This window comes from Rhinatrema bivittatum, chromosome 3 (genome assembly GCF_901001135.1).
Source record: "Rhinatrema bivittatum chromosome 3, aRhiBiv1.1, whole genome shotgun sequence".
Lineage (NCBI taxonomy): Eukaryota > Metazoa > Chordata > Amphibia > Gymnophiona > Rhinatrematidae > Rhinatrema > Rhinatrema bivittatum.
In genome coordinates this window covers 35,826,793-35,849,055 of record NC_042617.1, presented here as the reverse complement: position 1 = coordinate 35,849,055, position 22,263 = coordinate 35,826,793, and the positions used below count along the sequence as shown (strand labels likewise).

The window sequence follows — 22,263 nt, the reverse complement described above, 5'->3', positions numbered from 1 at the left end:
AGGAATTCGGTCTTAATCACACCTATGACACCTAGATCTCTTTCTTGAGTTGTAGCACCTAATATGGAACCCAACATTGTGTAATTATAGCATGGGTTATTTTTCCCTATATGTATCACCTTGCACTTATCCACATTAAATTTCATCTGCCATTTGGATGCCCAATTTTCCAGTCTCACAAGGTCTTCCTGCAATTTATCACAATCTGCTTGTGATTTAACTACTCTGAACAATTTTGTGTCATCTGCAAATTTGATTATCTCACTCGTCGTATTTCTTTCCAGATCATTTATAAATATATTGAAAAGTAAGGGTCCCAATACAGATCCCTGAGGCACTCCACTGTCCACTCCCTTCCACTGAGAAAATTGCCCATTTAATCCTACTCTCTGTTTCCTGTCTTTTAACCAGTTTGCAATCCATGAAAGGACATCGCCACCTATCCCATGACTTTTTACTTTTCCTAGAAGCCTCTCATGAGGAACTTTGTCAAACACCTTCTAAAAATCCAAGTATACTATATCTACTGGTTCACCTTTATCCACATGTTTATTAACTCCTTCAAAAAAGTGAAGCAGATTTGTGAGGCAAGACTTGCCCTGGGTAAAGCCATGCTGACTTTGTTCCATTAAACCATGTCTTTCTATATGTTTCTTTTTGATGTTTAGAACACTTTCCACTATTTTTCCTGGCACTGAAGTCAGGCTAACCGGTCTGTAGTTTCCCGGATCGCCCCTGGAGCCCTTTTTAAATATTGGGGTTACATTTGCTATCCTCCAGACTTTCATTTTTTAGTTCCTTCAGAACTCTGGGGTGTATACCATCCGGTCCAGATGATTTACTACTCTTCAGTTTGTCAATCAGGCCTACCACATCTTCTAGGTTCACCGTGATTTGATTCAGTCCATCTGAATCATTACCCATGAAAACCTTCTCCATTGCGGGTACCTCCCCAACATCCTCTTCAGTAAACACCGAAGCAAAGAAATCATTTAATCTTTCCATGATGGCCTTATCTTCTCTAAGTGCCCCTTTAACCCCAGCTTGGAGAAGAGACAACTGAGGGGGGATATGATAGAGGTGTTTAAAATCATGAGAGGTCTAGAACGGGTAGATGTGAATCGGTTATTTACTCTTTCGGATAGTAGAAAGACTAGGGGGCACTCCATGAAGTTAGCATGGGGCACATTTAAAACTAATCGGAGAAAGTTCTTTTTTACTCAACGCACAATTAAACTCTGGAATTTGTTGCCAGAGGATGTGGTTAGTGCAGTTAGTATAACTGTGTTTAAAAAAGGATTGGATAAGTTCTTGGAGGAGAAGTCCATTACCTGCTATTAAGTTCACCTAGAGAATAGCCACTGTCATTATCAATGGTAACATGGAATAGACTTAGTTTTTGGATACTTGCCAGGTTCTTATGGCCTGGATTAGCCACTGTTGGAAGCAGGATGCTGGGCTTGATGGACCCTTGGTCTGACCCAGTATGGCATTTTCTTATGTTCTTATCTAACGGTCCACTGACTCCCTCACAGGCTTTCTGCTTCGAATATATTTTAAAAAGTTTTTACTGTGAGTTTTTGCCTCTACAGCCAACTTCTTTTCAAATTCTCTCTTAGCCTGTCTTATCAATGTCTTACATTTAACTTGCCAATGTTTATGCTTTATCCTATTTTCTTCTGTTGGATCCTTCTTCCAATTTTTGAATGAAGATCTTTTGGCTAAAATAGCTTCTTTCACCTCCCCTTTTAACCATGCCGGTAATCGTTTTGCCTTCTTTCCACCTTTCTTAATGTGTGGAATACATCTGGACTGTGCTTCTAGAATGGTATTTTTTAACAATGTTAGCCCCATGACATTAACGCTGTTAGCCCCATGACATTTAACGCTGTTAAAAAATCCCATTTTTTAACAGCGTTAGCCCCATGGTCAATGGGATTCTTCTTTCTTGGGCCGTGGGATTGGAGGACGCTGCTGCAGCTACCATTTTTGCTCCGGAGGAGGGAGGGAGTGCAAGTGGAGACTGCCAGTATATAAGAGAGAGAGAGAGAGCGCATGTGTGTGATTGAGAGCCTGTGTATAAGTGAGATAGAGAGCATGTGTAGATTGAGAACCTGTGTGTAAGTGAGAGAAAGCATGATGGAGAAATTACTTACCAGATAATTTTGTTTTCCTTAGTGTAGACAGATGGACTCAGGACCAGTGGTTTATGCTCCCCTGCCAGCAAATGGAGATGAAGCAAGCTGATGTCACAGTATATATAGCCCTGCAGTGACCCCAGCCTGCCAGTATTCTCTTCAAAAGCAACTGTGGGGGGCGCTGTTCCGCGGCCGATGGGATAAGACGTGTGCGTGCTGAGCTCCGTTCCCTCCGCGCTGAAAACACCTTATAAACAGCTGATTTCGTCGCTTTCCTGCCCCGGTTTGCTCTGCCGTGCCTCCCTCTGTCGTGCCTGCGCTCATGACGGCGAAAAAAAAACCGGCAGATCTAAAACATTTTGCCTACGGTAAGGCACATGCCGAGGAGGGGCCTGTGGGCATCGATCCGACCAGCCTGGATTTTGACGCTGCCGAGGGCCCTGGGACCGCGATCGGACCCCTCCCCCCACAGGTTCCGCTTACCCCGGGAGACGCTGTCACTAAGGAGGAGATGAGGGGGTGGTTCATGGAGCTCCGTGCCGATATGAAACAGCACAAACAAGATCTGATGTCCTCCATGGCTGACATTAGGGAGGACTTAGCTGCACTTGGTCGCCGCGTGGATGATGTGGAGGGGAGGGTGGATGGCCACGGGGAGGTCTTGAACAAAATGGCGGATCGACAGCAGAAATTTGATACTGAATTATCTGCCCTCTCTGACAAGCTGGAAGACCTAGAAAACAGGAATAGGAGATGCAATCTCCGTATTAGGGGAGTGCCAGACAATCCGGAATATGTGGATGCCCATAGCATTGCCCAACAAATCTGTATTTTTATCTTACAAATGGCCTCCCCGGACCAGGATAACAACTCTGCAGAGACCTCTACCATCCGGCTAGAACGCGCCCATCGGGCACTTGGTCAGCGAGGTGAGCAGAGATCTCGGGACATTATCATCTGTTTCCACAGTTTTCTGCAGAAATCCCAGGTTTATGACGCGGCCAGAAAGCAACGAGATATTCAATGGAAGTCTCACTCCATCACAATATTTCAAGATTTAGCTCCAGTGACCCTTAAACGCCGCTATGATCTGCGTGAGGTCACGACAGCTCTGCGATCGGGTGGGACACGCTATAGATGGACTTTTCCATTTGGACTACAATTTCAAATCCAAGGCGTGACATATCGTGTCAAGACACTGATGGACGCAGCAGAGGCCTTCAAGCAGGCTCAACTACCAGTTCCGTTTCAGATACCAAAGCCGGCCGCGGCCCGCTCCAAACCGGATGCCATGCCTCGCTGGCAGCGAGCTGGAAAGGGCGGACGTCGCCTCCGGCGCCATTCCGGAGCTGCTGGAGGGTACATGTCTGATCAGGGTTGAGCAGTCGACCTCATCGTTGGTCCTTCTTACCAGTCTTCCTACCATGGAGGTGGTTTTGGAGTTGGTTTTTCAAGACACCCTTTTTGCCTGGGGTATCTGCCTTAATCACCGGCGAATGGGTGGATAACTTTTCTGCCCTATTGAGTTATGTCGAATTATGTTCCTGTTTGCATTTTTGGTGTTTTCATATTGTTCTGCTATCCTTTTGCTTCAGAGGGGGGGACGGCCTCGGCACGGGGAGTTCCCTGTGTGCCGGGTACAGTTGCAGCCCCCTGAAGGTCTGCTTTCCACTGGGAATGGTGGCATGCCTTCCATTATTTGGGGATGACAACAGGGTATCTTACTATTGTACTGTGATCTATGTGTGGCGTTTACCGTATATGTGGGGGGGCTGTCTACACCGATGTTTGGGTGGGAGTCCGGGGCCTGGAGAGCTCTGGGAATGGCCCTATGTTTATCTAACCCCTCTTTCTCCCTATGGCCACTAAAATTATCTCACTAAATGTAAAGGGGTTGAATACTCCTCGAAAAAGGGTACTTCTCAGAAAAGAATTGCAAGTGCAACAGGCGGCTCTAGCCTTTGTTCAGGAAACGCACATTCGTAAGCGTTATGAACACTTGCTAGTTTTTCCCTCTTACCCCAGCACTTATTGGGCAGCCAGCACAAAGAATTCCCGCTACGCAGGGGTGGGGATTCTTGTTTCTCACACCTTAGTCCATGACTTGATGCACACGGTTCTGGACCCACAGGGCCGGTATTTACTACTTAAACTGAGAGTGGGCGGTCGTATCCTGACCCTGGTTAATGTTTATTTCCCCAATGTCAACCAAGCATCCTTTCTGAAGGAGATAGACCAGTTACTGATTGGTCAGGCAGCTGGAGACATTATATTGGGGGGAGATTTTAACTTATCTATGGACCCTAAGGTTGACAATTCCTCTCCGCATACTAATGCCTTCACTGGGCTACGTAAAGCGTGGCGTGCATTCCTGACGCGCTGGCACCTAATAGATATTTGGCGGGATAGGTACCCGACCTCGAGGTCCTATACCTTTTTTTCTGCGCCTCACAAATCTTATTCCCGTATTGATTACCTTTTTCTTGGGGCCCATATTCAAAATCTTGTTCGGGCCGTGGGCATCGATGGCATCACGTGGTCCGATCACGCGCCTGTCTGGGCAACAGTGGCCTTCCTCGACACTGTTGGCGGCCTACGTGCTTGGCGTCTAAATAGCAGTTTGTTGAGGGATATTGCCTTCACCAAACGGCTTGACTCCAGCATACGAGAATATTTCAGGGTCAATGACACGGAAGGCATGTCTGCTGCCACACTCTGGGAATGCTCCAAGGCCGTGGTCCGAGGGCTTTTGCTATCTCGGGCGGCTTTCTGCAATAAGGAACGAGAGGGCAAACGATCGGCATTGGTGTCTGACATTACCCAGCTGTCGCAGCAGCATGCTGCCACCGGGTCGCCTGCACTCTATACTCGCCTTTTACGTGCTAAAGACCTGTTACGCTCTATAGATGATGCTTATGTGAGTCACCAGCTGAACTTGACCAAACAAAAATACTTTGAGGGGGGTAACAAGGCGGGTCGCTTGTTGGCGCAGAGTTTAAAGGCACAACAAGCGCAGACCTTAGTTGCAAAGATTTGCACTCCCCAGGGCATTCTGGAGACCTCTTCGGAGAGTATTCGCACTTGCTTTTCTGATTTTTACACTCAGTTATACTCTCCTGAGGCTTCCATTCGGGACGTGGACATTGACTGCTATTTAGCCTCTGTCTCCTTACCGACACTTACGGGGGACCAACGGCTTTTGCTTGACGCTCCTATCACCGTGGATGAAGTCACATTTGCTATTAAGAACCTGAAACCGGGAAAGGCCCCAGGGTTGGATGGTTTCCCGGGGGAATATTACCGGCAGTTTACGCTGGCTCTGGTGCAACCCCTTACTGATATGTTTAATGCCCTTAGGGACCTTGGCACCATTCCTGCTACTGCCAACACGGCTGGGATCTCAGTCATAGCAAAACCCGGTAGGGACCCGACTTCCTGTGGGTCGTATAGGCCCATTTCCTTGATCAATGTGGACCTCAAGATTTTGGCTAGAGTCCTTGCAGAGAGATTGAATAGCGTACTTGTTAACCTCGTCCATCCGGATCAGGTAGGCTTTGTCCCAGGCCGTTTGGCCGCGGATAACGTTCGTAGGATCGTGGACATTATTGACCTTGTTCAACACGATCATATCCCAACTGTTTTATTGTCTTTAGATGCGGAGAAAGCGTTCGACCTGGTTCACTGGTCCTTTCTCTTTCGCACACTGGAACATATGGGGTTTGGTTTTTTTTTTATTACTTGGGTGCGGAAACTCTATGATCACCCTATGGCCAGAGTTAAAATTAATGGTAGTTATGGTCCGCCCTTTTCTATTGGTCGTGGAACCCGCCAGGGCTGCCCCTTATCCCCCTTGTTGTTTGCCCTGTTTTTAGAGCCATTCACTACTCGCATAAGGTCGTCTCCCTCTGTGGCGGGGGTTTCTATTGGACACCACCACTTTAAAATCTCCCTATTCGCAGATGACATTATGCTCACCCTAACTGATCCGATTCACTCTCTGCAAGGGGTTGTGTCTGAATTGAAAGCTTTTGGGGCTGTCTCGGGGCTCAAAGTCAATTTTGACAAGTCCGAAATCTTGAATGTTAACCTTCCCCCCCAAGAGGTAGCGACCTTACAACTCAGCTTACCTTTTAAATGGGCCAAAACGGCGTTGAAATACTTGGGAGTTCGCATCGGTCCTACTGTTGGTCAGTTGTTTGCCCTGAACTATACGCCCCTTTTACATTCTATTACTGCAGACCTTCACAAATGGTCCCGACATACACATTCCTGGCTTGGGAGGATTGCGATTGTGAAAATGAATATTCTCCCCCGTTTATTATATTTTTTTTACCACCCTCCCAATTCTGCTCTCACCAGCTATTCTTCGCTTGTGGCAACAGAAGATCTTTGGGTTCATATGGCGCAAAAGACCTCCTCGGGTTTCACGCAATACTTTATATCTTTCTAAAGATAGAGGGGGCCTGGGAGTCCCGAACTTACAATGGTATTACTGCGCGGCCCAGTTTCGGGCTCTGCTGGTATTTCATTCTCCTCATAACCTCCCACTGTGGGTCTCTCTGGAACAGGCTGCAATGGGGGATTTCCCACTCTCTGCCCTCCCGTGGCAGCCTAAGGCCTCCTGGCCTGTGGGCCCTTACCTGCCCTTTGCTTTGGGTACCACACTTTGCCTTTGGAAGCGGTGGAAAGCTCTGTTGGTTGGGAAGGAGCCTTATACTCCTCTCACTCATCTTTTTGCTAATGCTCTTTTTCCTTGTACCTCCACTGCTGCGGCGTCTCAGCCATGGCTAGCCGCTGGCATTCGCTATATAGAACACGTTATTGTCCAGGGCTCTATCATGACAAAGGAGGCTCTTCGCTCTCATTATCATCTTAGAGACGTGGACTTCCTATTGTATGCTAAAATCTATCATTCTATTAAAAGGGCTGTTCGACAGGGTACTATGCGCCTTAATGTTACATTGTTTGAACATTATTGTCTTAATGTACATAAGTTACGGGGTCTCATTTCCAAAGTCTACGCTTTGTTGTCAGGGAGAGCCTCGGGCCACTTTTGCCAACAGAGGGCCTGGGTGTCTGACTTTGCTTATGAATTAGATGAGGATGACTGGACTCTAATTTTTCTGATGAACCGCAAATGTTCTATATCTGCTACCCTGCAGGAAAACTGTTACAAACTATTATATCGTTGGCATTATACCCCTCAACGTCTACATCGCTACAACCCTCGCATACCAGCCACCTGCTGGCGGCAATGCGGACAGATAGGAGATTATTATCATGTATGGTGGCAATGTGGGAAAATTAGATGCCTGTGGACTGCGGTTTTTGAGTGGTTATCTCGTATCCTTCGAGAACCACTGGACATCAAACCATGGCATGCTCTGTTAACCTTGCCAGTGTCGTCAGTCAATAAGCCACAACAAAGGTTTATCCAACAAGTCTTTATTGTCACTAGGCTTGAAATAGCCACACATTGGAAAGCAAGTAGTGTCCCTAGTCTCGCTCGAATTCTCCACAGACTTCATAATGTTTATCAACTGGAGCGCCTCACGGCAGTACATCATAATCATATGAAACCTTTTACAGCGATCTGGGAACCGTATCGTACGTGGCTCCAGGATCAAGCTCAGGGGGACTTTGCCCCTAATATGACTGCTGAGTCCGTTTGTTAATCTGATTTTCTCATTCCCTGGTTTCCTCTTCCGGGCTTGGGATTCCCCGACGAGCATCGGTCGAATGATTCACTTCCAGCTATGTACTTCAGTCACCTTTCACTACAAATAACGCTATGTTATGTATTTTTGCCACTCATCTCTTCATTTGTTTTCTCAATTCCTGTTGTCAGGGGGGGAGGGGGGTTGGGGGTTTCATATAGTTCTGATGATTGCTAGTATGGTTGTATTTACTAATTTGTATTTGCTTAATCATCCAATAAAAATTGTTTAAATACAAAAAAAAAAAAAGCAACTGTGGTCAGCATAGCAAAAAACTTGATTAAAAACAGGTAACCAGAACTATACTCAACCAACCATAAACACTGAACTCACATAAGAGTCTAGGTACTCCAAGTTAGGGACTGGATGAACACTTATCAGTAATCTCTTGGGATCCAGAGCCCCACAGAAGGACTATTGACACACTCATGTGACAGCCAAAGGTGGGAAGCTGAGTCCATTTGTCTACACTAAGGAAAACAAAATTATCAGGTAAGTAATTTCTCCATTTCCTAGTGTGTAGACAGATGGACTCAGGACCAGTGGGATGTACCAAAGCCTCCCAACAGGGTGGGAGGCTGCCTGCGGTCAAGTCAACACCACACATACAAACGCTGCATCCTCCCGGGCCTGCATATCCAGACGATAAAACCTGGAGAAAGTGTGTAAAGAGGACCACATCGCAGCTCAGGAGATATCGACGGGAGACAGACTAACTTCCACCCATAATACTGCCTGAGCCCAAGTGGAATGAGCCCTAACCTGAGTAGGCATTGGCTTTCCAGCATCCACATACGTGGACATGACTATCTCCTTAATTCAATGAGCTCTGGTAGCTCATGAAGCCGGAGTGCCCTGCTTACTCCCACCATGGAGAACAAACAGGAGATCCATCTTTCAAAAAGACTCAGAGGCAAAACTCCTCCGCATCCCTAACCTTATCCAGGGATGGTAAAGAGATGGACTGATTCAAATGAAGGAACGGCTCCTGGCAAGACAAGGCCTGCAGCTCAGAAATTTGACACGCTGAACATATTGCCACCAGGAACACAGTCTTCAAGGTCAATAACCATAAGGAAAGGCGCCCCAGTGATCGTAATGTAGGGCCCGCCAAAAAATACAGCACCAAATTAAGACTCCACAATGGAACTGGTAACCTCTAGGGAAGTCTAAGATGCTTTACTCCCTTCAAAAAATGGGCTACATCAGGATGAGATGACAAGGAAATACCATTCACCAGGCCTCTGAAACAGGCAAGACCCACAACTTGCACCTTCAAGTAATTAAGGGCCAATCCTTTATGCAATCCATCCTTCAAAAAATCCAGAATAAGAGTGATCTTAACTGAACGAGGAAGAACACCCCGCTCCTCACACCAGGCCTCAAAATCTCTCCAAATACGCACATTAGCCAAGGAAGTGGAGAATTTGGCGAGTGCAAAGTAAAGTGGCAGTCACTGAAGAGGAATAACCACGCTTTAACAGGCGAGCCCTCTCAAGGACCAAACTGTAAGACAGAATAGAGTCAGATCCTCATGAAGAACCGATCCCTGCTGTAACAGATTCATGTGTGGCGGAAGACAAAGAGGGGCCTCCACCAGGAGTCATCCAAATCCACATATCTCGGACACCTGCGCCAGTCCAGCGAATTATCCTGTCCAGCAAGGGCCATGGAGGAAAGGCATTCATAAAGCAATCTGTCTTCCAGCCAGACCTGTACAAGCACATCTATTCCCAGGAACCATGGATCTCTCCTGCGACAGTAGAATCGAGGAACCTTCGCATTTCGAGAAGTATCTAGCAGGTCCAGGAATGGAAGGCCCCAGTGATCCACAATCAGCTGAAATGCCTTGGCTGACAACACCCACTCTTCTGGGTCCATACTCTCCCTGCTGAGAAAGTCCGCTCTTAAATTGTCTTTTCCTGCAATGTGAGAGGCTGAGATCATCTGAGATGACCTTCCGCTCATTCCATTAATTGGTCTATTTCCTGTGACACTTACTGGCTCTTGGTCCCTCCCTGGCGATTGATAAGGGCCACCATCGTCATGTTGTCCGACCACACCTGAATCGTTTGATCCCGCAGCCTGAGGCTGAATTGCAAGTATGCCAGCCATACTGCCCGGACCTCCAGGCGATTGATGTTCCAGCAGGACTCTTCGGCATTCCAGCGCCCCTGGGCCATTAACTCCAGACAATGAGCCCCCGAATCGTTGAGACTCGCATCAGTTGTGAATACCAACCAGGTCAGAGAGGACAAGGGAACTACCTTTCTTAGATGATCCTAATGCAACCACCACTGGAGGCGGGAGCAGATTTTAATCAGCAAGTGGAGCCGAACCGCATAGTCCTGAGACTGTGGGTTTCAACAAGATAGCAGAAAGCACTGAAGAGGATGCATAGACACCCTTGCCCACGGCACTACTTCCAGGGTAGACACCATCAAGCCGAGCATCTGTAGGTAGGACCATACCATCATGTATATGGTGTTCATCAACTGACGCACTTGAGACATCAATTTCTGGATCCGAACTTCCGGTAGGAAAATTCTGTCCTGTCCCATGTTGAATCGAACCCCCAGATACTCCAACGACTGGGAGGGCTGAAAATTGCTCTTGGTCAGGTCACCACCCAACCGAGGTCCTGCAATAAGGAGATGACCTTGTGTGTCACCAGGTGGCTCTTTTCCTAAAACTTATTTATTTATTTATTTATTTAGAACTTTTATATACCGACATTCATGTAGAGAAATTACATATCATATCAGTTTACAGTGAAACAAAAACATTGCAAAAAGCATTACAATGAACAAGGGTTACAATGAAATGGGAGAACAGGGTAGAACTAAATTTACTATTAGAGAAACTGTCGAATTAACAAAATCTGACTTGAGACCTCCTGTTCGAGCAAGGGAGAGTGGTTGGACATCTTCCACGTCAGCCAAGGAACTTGGCTCGAATCAGCCAGTTGTCCAAAAATAGATGCACCAGGATTCCTTCTTTTCGCAAGGCTGCCACTACTACCACCATAACCTTGGAAAATGTTCTGGGAGTGGTGGCTAAACCAAAAGGCAACGCCCCCAACAGCACAAAGTGTAGAAAGTGTTGGTGTTTCAATTGGACGGGAATATGAAGGTAAGCTTCTGACAGATCCAATGAGGTCAGAAATTCCCTCGACTGCAACACTTTTACACAGAGTGTAAGGTTTCCATGCGAAAATGAGCACCTTCAAGTGACGGTTGACGCTCTTGAGATCCAGGATGGGATGAAAGGAGCCCTCCTTCTTGGGCTTAAGAATAGCCCCACTTACAGTGGTATAAAAAGTTGATTAATATGTGTGCCTCCCCAGATACTCTCTCTCTCTCTGTCTCTCTTCCCCTCTCTCTCATGGGATTTGCAAATCCCATTTCAGCAGTAATGCATAGCTACCACAGGCATAATACCAGGAAAAAAGGTGTAGTTATTTCTAGCATTAAAAGCCATGATAGCATGCATGTAACATTAAGTACCCCTCATTTCCATTAACTCCTCCCAGTCTGGAAAAGTTTGCATATGCAGCTCACAATGCAATAAATAACACATACATTAGGGTGTTATCGCAGGCATTAGGGCCCTAACATAATCTGATAAATGACCCTATTTATTTGTTGTGTTTTCTCAATAGTACATGCATTGGTGGTGAACTGATGTCTTTTTATAAAAGTAGGGCTATTGTGCCTGGTAGTAGAAGGAGTTTGTGTTGCTCTTATTGAAATGAAACCAGAATATCTTTTTTGTATGGTGAGTTGTACGGGGAATGTTCTAGTTCTGCTTTATACCCATTGCTGAGGGTTGGGGGCAGGGAGGGTTTCCTGTGGATGCAAAGTGTACATTTATATTTATCCTTGTTTCAGTCATGTGTTCAGCGTGTCACGCACGTGAGATCCATCTGTCAGGTGTGTCCCAACAGAAAAAAGGTTGAGAACCACTGCTGTAAAGGATGAGGTAATGTGGGAGGTGCATTTCCTCCACGGGGAATGGTTAGGGTTACTGAGATTCTAAATAAGATGCCCCCAGGCATCTGTTGGTTGTTGTCTTGTGAGTCCTGAGGAGAGACAGGGGGCTCGTGAGGCTTCCAGAGATTTCTGATCCAAGGAACAGGAAAGATTCTAAGCTGAGGAAAAGGTTTTTGGTAGCCTACTAGAAGGAGGATACCCTATCAAATAAAGGGGTAAATCCTTGTCTGGGGAAGCTCCAGCCCAAGAACTGTCTAGGAAGGCCTTGGGGTTAAGGTGGAGTGTGAGTAGGGTTCCTGCTGCTTGATAAGAGTGAGGAATTATTGAATTTGTTTCATCTTTTTGGGACTATATCCAGCTATTCAGTTTTTTCTGCTGTCTATCTTTTGGATTTACAAATAAATTTTATTTTGGAACCAACATTGGTGTGGACACTGGACTTTGTTCATTGTGATGTCTTCCCCTTGGGCCTCCCAGAAACTGGTCCCCAGCTGGCGAATCCTAGTGGATTTTACCTGATCCCAGGGCTGAAGGTGATCCCCAACTAAAGGGGGGTTACACTTGTTTGATCTCTGTCTTCCTTTTACCCTGCCTAGAAGTCCTGCCAGTCTCCAGAACCTGCAGGCCCAACCTAAGAGGGAGGTGGCTGGTCAAGCAGAAGACCTTACCTTGTGTGGTGTGTCCGCTGCCGCCTGTTAGGGCCTAGTCTATGTTCGCATGCCCCAGGCTGTGCCAATCTAGCAGCGGCCCAAGCACTCACGTTCCCCGAAGTGTGACAGTCAGAAAGGTTAAGTGCACTAACTGAACAGGGGGGCAAGTGATTTTTGACCAAGAATAATGAATAGGTCTGAGTTAGATGGAAAAAGGTCCCCCTGGGAAATCACGAAGGTCCCATTTCTTTTCAAGTGACTTTTAGCACTGGGGAGGCACATCAGGATATGGCTTATTCATTTAAAAAATACTTCATTTGATGTACATAGACCAAGTGGATTTCTTCAATTAGCATCCCATTGTTTGTGTGTCCTAGTCACATTATATTAATTTCATACGCGCCGATACAGAAAACCTCGCGGGAGAGCCGGTGAGCGCCCGCTCTCCCGACGCGCGCCCAGGCCACTCTCCTGGGCGTGCGATTCAGGAAGCCAAGGTATGCAAATTAGGGCCCTTGGTAAAAAGGAGGCGCTAGGGACACTAGCACGTCCCTAGCGCCTTTTTGACAGAAGTGGCGGCTGTCAGTGGGTATGACTGCCGACGCTTAATTATACCGGTGTCGGTTCTAGAACCCGCTGACAGCCATGGGTTCGGAAAACGGAGGCCGGCAAAATTGAGCATCCGTTTTCCGGGCCACAGGCCAATTTTTTTTTTTTTTTTATCTTTGTGGCCTCCGACTTAATATTGACTTAATACCGGTGCCGGCCGAAATTAACTCCTGCCTTTGGACAGGCATTAATTTCTGAAAGTAAAACGTGCGGCTTCGCTGCACGTTTTACTTCCTGAATTGCGCGGGAATAATTAAAAGGCCCATCAACATGCATTTGCATGTTGCGGGCGCTATTAGTTTCAGGGGGGTTGGCCACGCGTTTTTCACGCGCTATTACCCCTTACTGTATAAGGGGTAAAAATAGCGCGTCAAAAACGCGTGGCCAAACGGGGGCTAACGGTGCGCTCAGCCGAGCGCACCATACTGAATCGGCCTGATAATGAAGTGTACCCATCAGGCAATATGGAGAAAAAAAGGAATCCATTTTTGAAAAAATTCAGATAAATCTTTTTTTCATCTTTATGTGAATTAATTTGTGCTGTCCAGATTTTTTTAAGAAGTAAATTATGGAGCCAGCCTGGTGGCTTAGCGACATTGCTTTGCACTACCATATAGAAGACCTGGGTTTAATTCTAGGTTTTCTCCCCAGGCCAGCCAGGCCCTGGATGGAGAGATTGCTAACAGAAGCTCAACAGTGGCACCTACTGGTGAGACTCAGTTTCCACGTTACCAAGCTCCAGAAGGAGCTAAAGTCTGTGGCCCCCTGGCCAAGGAACTCTTGCTGCAATGGCTGAACTATGCGGTGAGTTACAGGCTTGCAAATAATAGGAGGAGAAAATATCCAGGTAGCAGTGAATGAAGGCTTATGGCATTGTAGCTCAACGGAAGTCAGTTTTGAGAGAGCTGGAAGCCTAAAAGAGCAGGAAAGGAGGAAAAAACTGAATGACAGCTGTTTTCTCAAAATCCTCCAGACGCTTTTTCTCTCCCCTCACTTCCTTTACTCAGATTGGAAATGGACTGAACAATTTTCAGCATATTTTTAGCACTGCTACTCTTAGAAGTCCCCAAGTACAGTAGAGATTTACAGGAGTTAAAGTCCAAAATGTTAACAAGTGTATGTATCTCCTATTCCTTCCAGAAATGCTGGTCTGCGAGGGGAATGTTGCATTCTGTAGGAGAAGTTCAGAAGAATAAACTCTGCTGCTTTCATCTTTGTTCACACATGGCCCCCCCCTCCTTCCCCCCGGCTCCACTTACTTGGCGTAGGCCTTCTCCAGTAGAGCGCTCCAGAACTCGTTCCCCGCTTCAGAGTGGACAAAGACCAGCTGGCCATTTTTCGTAGGGAGTCTGTCATCCACAACCACGTCTTCCCACTCACCGTACTGCCAGAACTGAAAGGAGGAGCAGTCACTATTAAGTGACTTGGTAAGGTATACCACCAAGTCGGCTTTCCTGGTTTTATAAGTTGGAAAAGGCTGTTATCTGTCAATCAGAAGGGCCAGTTTGATATCTCCTGGGGAATGGCTGCCAGTCACTAGTGTGGCCATCTTTCTAACTCATTTGGAGGGACAGGCTGGGAAATATGTGATGAGAAAGAAGGACATGTCTTCATTATACATTTAAATGAACTGATTAAATGATAGTTTGTTGCTGGGCAAAATAAAAATAAATGCTTGATTTTCAACTCAAATATGGAGGTGCCCCTACCCCCCTCACTTCCAAGGCCACCTTACATACTGGCCATGTAAATAGTGGAAATCATCCCTGCGTGCTTGCCATCATACCATGCCCACATGGGAATGCTGTCAGGTGAGCAACTCTCTTTTTTTTCCCTCGATAACGTTTTTTAAGTAAAATAAAAAGAAATCAACATGCATGGCCGTAACTTTCCAGAAATAAAATGATTGCTGATTTAGGATACATAGCCTCTTATATGCATTGTTATTCACAAGCAGTTAATATACAAGGAGGATATGCTGCCCAATTACAGAGCTGGATAGGTTAAAAGGAGGTCAGAGCTCCATAGAGGTCAGCCTTCCGCTGGTTGACTCATGGCTCTCTCTACGGGATGGTCCAGAGAATGGAGAAAGCAACACTGTGTCTGGTGCATCTCTGGCTAAAGCTGCAGCAGTAAGCAAAGTCATTTTTTCCTGACCCTGAATAAGGTGAGGTATGACCAGTCTCAAAAAAAAAAAAAAAAAAAAAGAAGGGGGGTCTATCTCAACCTTGAACACAAGATCTGCTAACTCTCCTTCTACTATTTCTATAGCACTCCTAGTCATGTGCTCCCTTGTTGGGGAGGTCAAAAAACGTTTCCAGTTCCCTTCCACTGCCCCTGCACCTCCCCCACCCCTTCTCCTAAAAGTTCCCTCATTCTAATACACCTCGATGGGATACTATAACAAATGCATTTATTTTGAACATTTGACAATCATAATCATAATAATAGTTCAAAGAAACAAATTGCCGACAAGTAAACACTTTCGACATGACGGCTTTTTTCCTTTTCTCCCCTACAAACCCCAGCCCTGCCATAGTTAGAGGAAAGACAGTCAAGCTCGAACTCTGCAGTCTCGGTGGGATACGAAACAGCAGCATCTCTCTGCTCTCACCAGATCTCTCCCTTAAGAGGAGTCTGAATGTTGACGTCAAAGACCATTTTTTTTTTCCATGTTATTAAATAAGAGTCAGAGGGCAATACAGACTCACAAGATTTTTTTTTCTTTATGTGATTGAGCTGGGACTCACCGAAAATGCAAGTCACAGCAATGAGGGTTGGAAGGGAAGAATCCAGGGGGACTGCAAAATGATTTCAAGCTATAAAACTATCGACGGCATAACCCTCATCTTTTCTCTCTGCCCTCTCTCCATGCTCATCTCCTCTCACCCTGCTCCCTTGTCTCTTGCAGCAGCCTAAAGCCAAGCAAATATTACTGGTGCACAATGAGCAAGGGTCCTTAACATACTGGGCCTAAATGACATAAACCCCCATATTGCTGATTTTGTTAAACCTGTACCTCTGTGCTTCCCAGTGCACAATCTTTTGGCTACATAACCAGGAAGATGGAGGGGTAGACCGAGCGCCTCCCGTCCTTACCTGGAAATGAAAGATGCCTGCATAGTTCTCCTGGAAGCTTTGATTCTCAGGCACAACCCGGGAAAGAATATCTTGGTCCAAGGTGAGAGAAGCAATGGCCGCCAAAAGCCAGCAGTCCCCTGTTAAGGGAAAAGTATGAAGAATGAGAGAAAAAACTTTTCAGAGATGAAGGCGCCATTTTCCAACTTGTCCTTACATCTACAGATTAGCCCAGGAGTTCAGAGAGGTTCGTTTTTACACTTTTAAGACATTCGGAGCCTGATTTCCTAAGTTTTTGCTCACATTTGATGTCTATGGGAAAGAAGCTTAGTAAATCAGGAAGAGTCCCTGCACTTATTTTGTAACAGTAGATCACTGTGATTTTGCAGACCAGTAGCATAACAATTAAAGTAAACCTAAACCTAGAGAAATGTACACATTTTGTCTACAGAACAAACACTGCGGATTCCATTTTGACCCGAGGAAGAGAGTATTAGTTCTCGAAAGGTAGTCTAAAAATGTATTGCTGATCCAGTGAAAAGTATCACCTTTATATGTTTTTTTTATTTGTTAACCTTTATGAACAAAGCACTACTGGGTGTCTACTAAGAGGATTGTCCCATATTTACAGGGGGGAACAGAAGCAGACATTGGCTGGATTTTAGCTCCCCCATGTGGAAGGCTGCAATAGTAGAATCCAGAGCTATCATTTTGCAGTATGGATTCGTAGTTAGCTCTTATAAGAGGCAGGATTTTGTTGTGTTTCTTTTGGGAAAAGGATCTGTGGGCCTCTAAGAAGGAGACCTTGGAATGGAACAAGAGAAAGGGTGCCTTTTACCATCTTTAATCATGCCAAGTTTATCCCCTTTTGATTTGGGGTGAAGGAAGATTTATCTATCGTTCCTTCCTCACCTTTTGGTTATATTTTCAAGATAACTTTACTTAAGAACATAAGAACATGCCATACTGGGGCAGACCAAGGGTCCATCAAGCCCAGCATCCTGTTTCCAACAGTGGCCAATCCAGGCCACAAGAACCTGGCAAGTACCCAAAAACTAAGTCTATTCCATGTTACCATTGCTAATGGCAGTGGCTATTCTCTAGGTGAACTTAATAGCAGGTAATGGACTTCTCCTCCAAGAACTTATCCAATCCTTTTTTAAACACAGCTATACTAACTGCACTAACCACATCCTCTGGCAACAAATTCCAGAGTTTAATTGTGTGTTGAGTAAAAAAGAACTTTCTCCGATTAGTTTTAAATGTGCCCCATGCTAACTTCATGGAGTGCCCCCTAGTCTTTCTACTATCCGAAAGAGTAAATAACCGATTCACATCTACCCGTTCTAGACCTCTCATGATTTTAAACACCTCTATCATATCCCCCCTCAGTCGTCTCTTCTCCAAGCTGAAAAGTCCTAACCTCTTTAGTCTTTCCTCATAGGGGAGCTGTTCCATTCCCCTTATCATTTTGGTAGCCCTTCTCTGTACCTTCTCCATCGCAATTATATCTTTTTTGAGATGCGGCGACCAGAATTGTACACAGTATTCAAGGTGCGGTCTCACCATGGAGCGATACAGAGGCATTATGACATTTTCCGTTTTATTCACCATTCCATTTCTAATAATTCCCAACATTCTGTTTGCTTTTTTGACTGCCGCAACACACTGAACCGACGATTTCAATGTGTTATCCACTATGACACCTAGATCTCTTTCTTGGGTTGTAGCACCTAATATGGAACCCAACATTGTGTAATTATAGCATCTGCCTGAGTTTCCATGGATCCAGGGACTCAGGGAAGTAACTTCAAGAAGGAGTTTGGAGTCTCCCACTGAGAGAGATCCAATGTACTCTATGAGTCCTTCAGGGAATGAATTTCCATTGAATCCTGGGAGGAGGAGAAGTGGAATAATAAGACTAGTGGCACCCATCTGGTGTTAACCATTATGATATCAACTGGATATTGAAGAGAAGAGTGAGAAGGTACCCTCCAAGTATCAGCAAGGACAGTAAGGAGAATGGATATGAAGTAAGAAGTAAATTGTGTGCAACTGAATAAAGGTGCAATCCCTGGGTTAGTATCCCATCACAGGACCACAAAGATCACACCTCCAGTTATGGTCTTAAGCTGTTCCTTCTCTGAAGTAAAGTCCAAGAGTCCCTTTCGGGGGTAAGATTATCCTCTAGGTCCTGAGCATTGTTCAAGTCTTAATCCAGTATTAAAGTCTCTTGTACACAGCACTAATAATCACTCTGGAAGCATTTGATGGTTTCCAACTTATCTTTTACAGATTAGAGATGGAAATTGATGAAAATGTTCTGTTACAAGTAATGACGATAACTTTCATACCGGTGCACATTCGTTGGCCCCTCACCCAGGGATGGGGCCATTTTTCTAATATACATGCACATGCATGAGCATCTTATAAAATAGTCTTGCCGCGCGCACATGTACGCCGAATTTTAAGCGGGTGCGTGGGCTTGTATGCGCAAATCCATCTTCTACCACTTAAGTGGGGGATTTTACAAAGGATGTGCATCGGTGCCACTGCCAATAAAACCAGTTCGTCCCCAGCTTCGCCAAACACCCCTTTACTCCCCCCGGTTAGCCTCAACCCTTCAAACCCCGCAGATCTGTCTAGTTTTTATTTTTTTTAAACTTACATGGCATCCATAGCAGAAGTAAAGTTACGCAGCATGCGCCGTATTGCGGAAGTATTTACGCACAGGTTTTAGGCTCCCATCCTGAAACACCCATGCCCCGCCCAGACCATGCTGATGTCCGGCCCCTTTCTGCAAACTTCCAAGAAGTGCACATTGTGGCATTTAAGCGCGTACCCGGGTGGCTTTTAAATCCACTCGGCACGTGCGAGCACAACATATTCGCACGTCCCTTAATTTAATGCGTGCATTTGCTATCCATTGTACAGCTTCAGATCTTCTAATCAATTTGTGACTTTCGGCTTCCATTTAATGTACTCTGTTATTGATAGGATTGCCAACTGGCTCCAGATTTTCAGGCCAGGTTGATCCATCCTGGTTTTACCCCATTGCATGCAAGGAATTGTAGTTCGGATTTCCCTATTGCAGTTCCTTAGAACAGCGGTTCCCAACCGATGTGTCGCCAAGCACACGCAGGTGTGTCGCCACACTTCCCGGTCCCCCGGCTGGCCCAGCTCCTCCGGCTCCAGCAAAATGGAACTCTTCCTCCGCCCGGGCTTTATCACCTGGGCAGAACGTGGCAAGAGAGCTGGAGTCAGTAGCACCAGTATGGTTTCTTCTTCCCACCCCCACAGTCCAGAAGAGGAAGTGGAGTACAGCGGGAAGAAGAGATCCTGTTAGCTAAAGTCTCTGCAGTGCTGGCCCGAAGAAGAGCAGCGTCATCCCAGAGCAAAATGAGGAGCAACGTCAGTCGCCACAGCCGATGGGACTCCTTTCTTGAAGCTGTGAGGGCTAGAAGAGGAGGAGGCTGTTGCTGCCGCTAGTTCAGTGGGGAGAGCAAGTGAGTGAGCAAGCATATGTGTTTGAGATTGCGTGATTCTGTGTATGTGTGACAGCGTGTATGTGAATGTGTGATTAAGAACCTGTTTGTGTGAGAACATGTGAATGTATGATTAAAAGCCTGTGTGTATAAGAGAGAGAGAGAACATGTGTGTAATTGGGTGATTGATAGTTTACGTAAGTAAGAAAGAGTATGTATGTGTGAGAGAAAGGAGAAATTTACAAACAACCCTCCTCTCCTCCTATTTCACAATCTCAGGGCACCTGGAAATAGAACATTTTCAGGTATGGAGAGCAGAGCATTTTTTAATCCTTATTTTTAATTATTAGGTCTTGGTGTCTGCTATTCTGAAATATTTTATTAGTGTCTAGAAATGTTTATATAAAAGTTTTTAATTATTGGGTATTCCATTCATCAGCTGCTTTGAAATCTGTTCTTTTTATTATTATGGTTTTACTGCTATTGATTTTATATTTCTTGCTTTATTTTATGAGGACTGGTGATTTCCTTTTTATCCTTTGTTGCACGGCATACAGACTCTGGCTTGTTGCTTTTCCCAGTTCAGTTTTTGTCTGCATATTTCTAGTTAATGCTTTATGGTCTCTTTATTCTGTTATGTGAGGGTCAGCACATGTGATTTAGGTAAGGTATTCTCCTGCATGTAGTTTCTGGGTAGGGCTCTATAGCAGCCTGGCTTGGTCTGTTTTCCTAACAGAAGTATTGGAGTTTTAAGGCCTGATGTAATATTTTCAGTGTTGCCTTTTCTTAGGTAAGGTGGTTACTGTTTGAGAGCTGGAAGTTGATGCTGTTCTGGTACGGGAGGTTTACTATTATATAATTTATGTTCAGAGAGAGTACTCTTATTTTTCCTTGTGTCATTCTTAACAATAAAAGTAATATTGTAATGAACAGTGTGTCACGCATGTGAGAACCATATGTCAGTTGTGTCCCAACCGAGAAAAGGTTGAGAACCACTGCCTTAGAAAAAAGCAAGGCCTCAAATCCCTGCATGCAATGGGGTAAAACCAGGACTGGAACAGCCTGTCCTGAAAATCTGGAGCCAGTTGACAACCCTGGTTACTGATGTCAATTGACAGATGTCTTATTCTTGATCCATTCCAATTGATGGCATACTTATGGTGCTTCCTCCCAGAATTTGGTGGATAGGATAAACTTTTTCCAATTTAAGTGTACTTAAGTAAAGTCCTATTTTTCATACCTCAGTCCAGTTAGTCAGTCATTATCCTCAGTTCTCTTGTTGTTATCTGGAGGGTACCTCCATACTCATTTCTTCAACATCTTGGTGATATAGTTGGGGTTTACACCAAATGGATGCCACAGGGCTCGTTCACACTCTCCTCTCTCCCCAGGAATGAACTCACATTAATTCCACCCATGCTCTCTAGCTGAGAGACACTGTTCCTCTTAAAATGGCATATACTGAGCCCCTGGGCTCTAGGGAATCAGGCATGTGGGAAAGACAAAAATCTTAAGAAAGGGAAAGCAAAAATAGAGAAAGGGTGAAACATCTTCCTCCTCCAAAAACCAAAAGGTTTCCAGAAAGACTTGGTAAGGTCAGGCAACGGTAACCCTTCCACATTTCTATATCTAGATCTCATTCTTAGAGGTCCAAGGTTCCTTCCCTAAGAAACAAAGGGAAACAGATGATAGCATGGTAACATGCTGTCCCTACAAGGGATCATGGAAAGGACCGCACCTTAAGATAGTAGCAGGGGTTTATATATTCTGAGAGCCCATCATCTCAGGATCCCACATAGGGGAGCTACAACCCGCAATACTACTACTCCTATTCCTCCTGTGACACATGGTACAATCCTCTTTAGTAAAGATCCTTTGGCTCTCTACACTCTTTCCTGGGTTTATAAAATGTGAAACAAGGACACAAATTTAACTCAAAATACACAAAAACATCACAGCACAAAAATACTTAAACCCTTGGAGAGCAAAATGAAAACCAATTTCTGCTATAATTGTGCACCAAATCACAACAGGCTCTACACCAGGTATAGGCACTTTCTTTCACAGGACTCTGCTCCATCCTAAAAACACCCCAAGATTAATTTTAAAAAAATAACACACAAGACCATATGCATGGAAACATCTGACAATGATTGAAACCAATAGGATCTATTTCAATGAGAACTTGTGGAGATCCTTCTCACAAGCTTCCTTTCTTGCTCTCACCGACGATGCTTACAATCGTTGGCAATACATCCCTCCTTTGTAACAATGAACCCCTCAAACCCTTCCTGTTCTGTGCTGACACCAAGCAAACGATAAATGGAGAGGAAAAACCCTGTCACTTCTGCTGCCAGGTCCCATAGGTGGAGTGGAGCAGAGAATGTTCAACATTGATATTCTGCCAACTCATCGTGTACCCTCACTGCACAATTATAGAAAGTTCTCTCACAGCTCCTGAAATAAAAGCCCATGTAGACTACTTTCCATTTATAATGAAAATTAACACATTCCAGTGAGCATAACACACACTGCATCCCAAACAATGTCCTATAAGGAAACAGAAAGATGTTAAATACTTGCAAGGTGATGCA

General features: G+C 45.2%; 1 protein-coding gene across 1 annotated transcript in view; it reads right to left on the bottom strand.

The window, feature by feature from the left end:
• Positions 1-22,263, bottom strand: part of LOC115086784 (calpain-8-like) — a 171,193-nt gene that overhangs the window by 110,399 nt on the left and 38,531 nt on the right. The window contains exons 3-4 of the mRNA XM_029593105.1: positions 16,206-16,324; positions 14,366-14,499 (exon numbers count right to left, since the gene is read on the bottom strand). Of these exons, the coding sequence (XP_029448965.1) occupies positions 14,366-14,499; positions 16,206-16,324 (253 nt within the window). The remainder of the gene's footprint in view (positions 1-14,365; positions 14,500-16,205; positions 16,325-22,263) is intronic.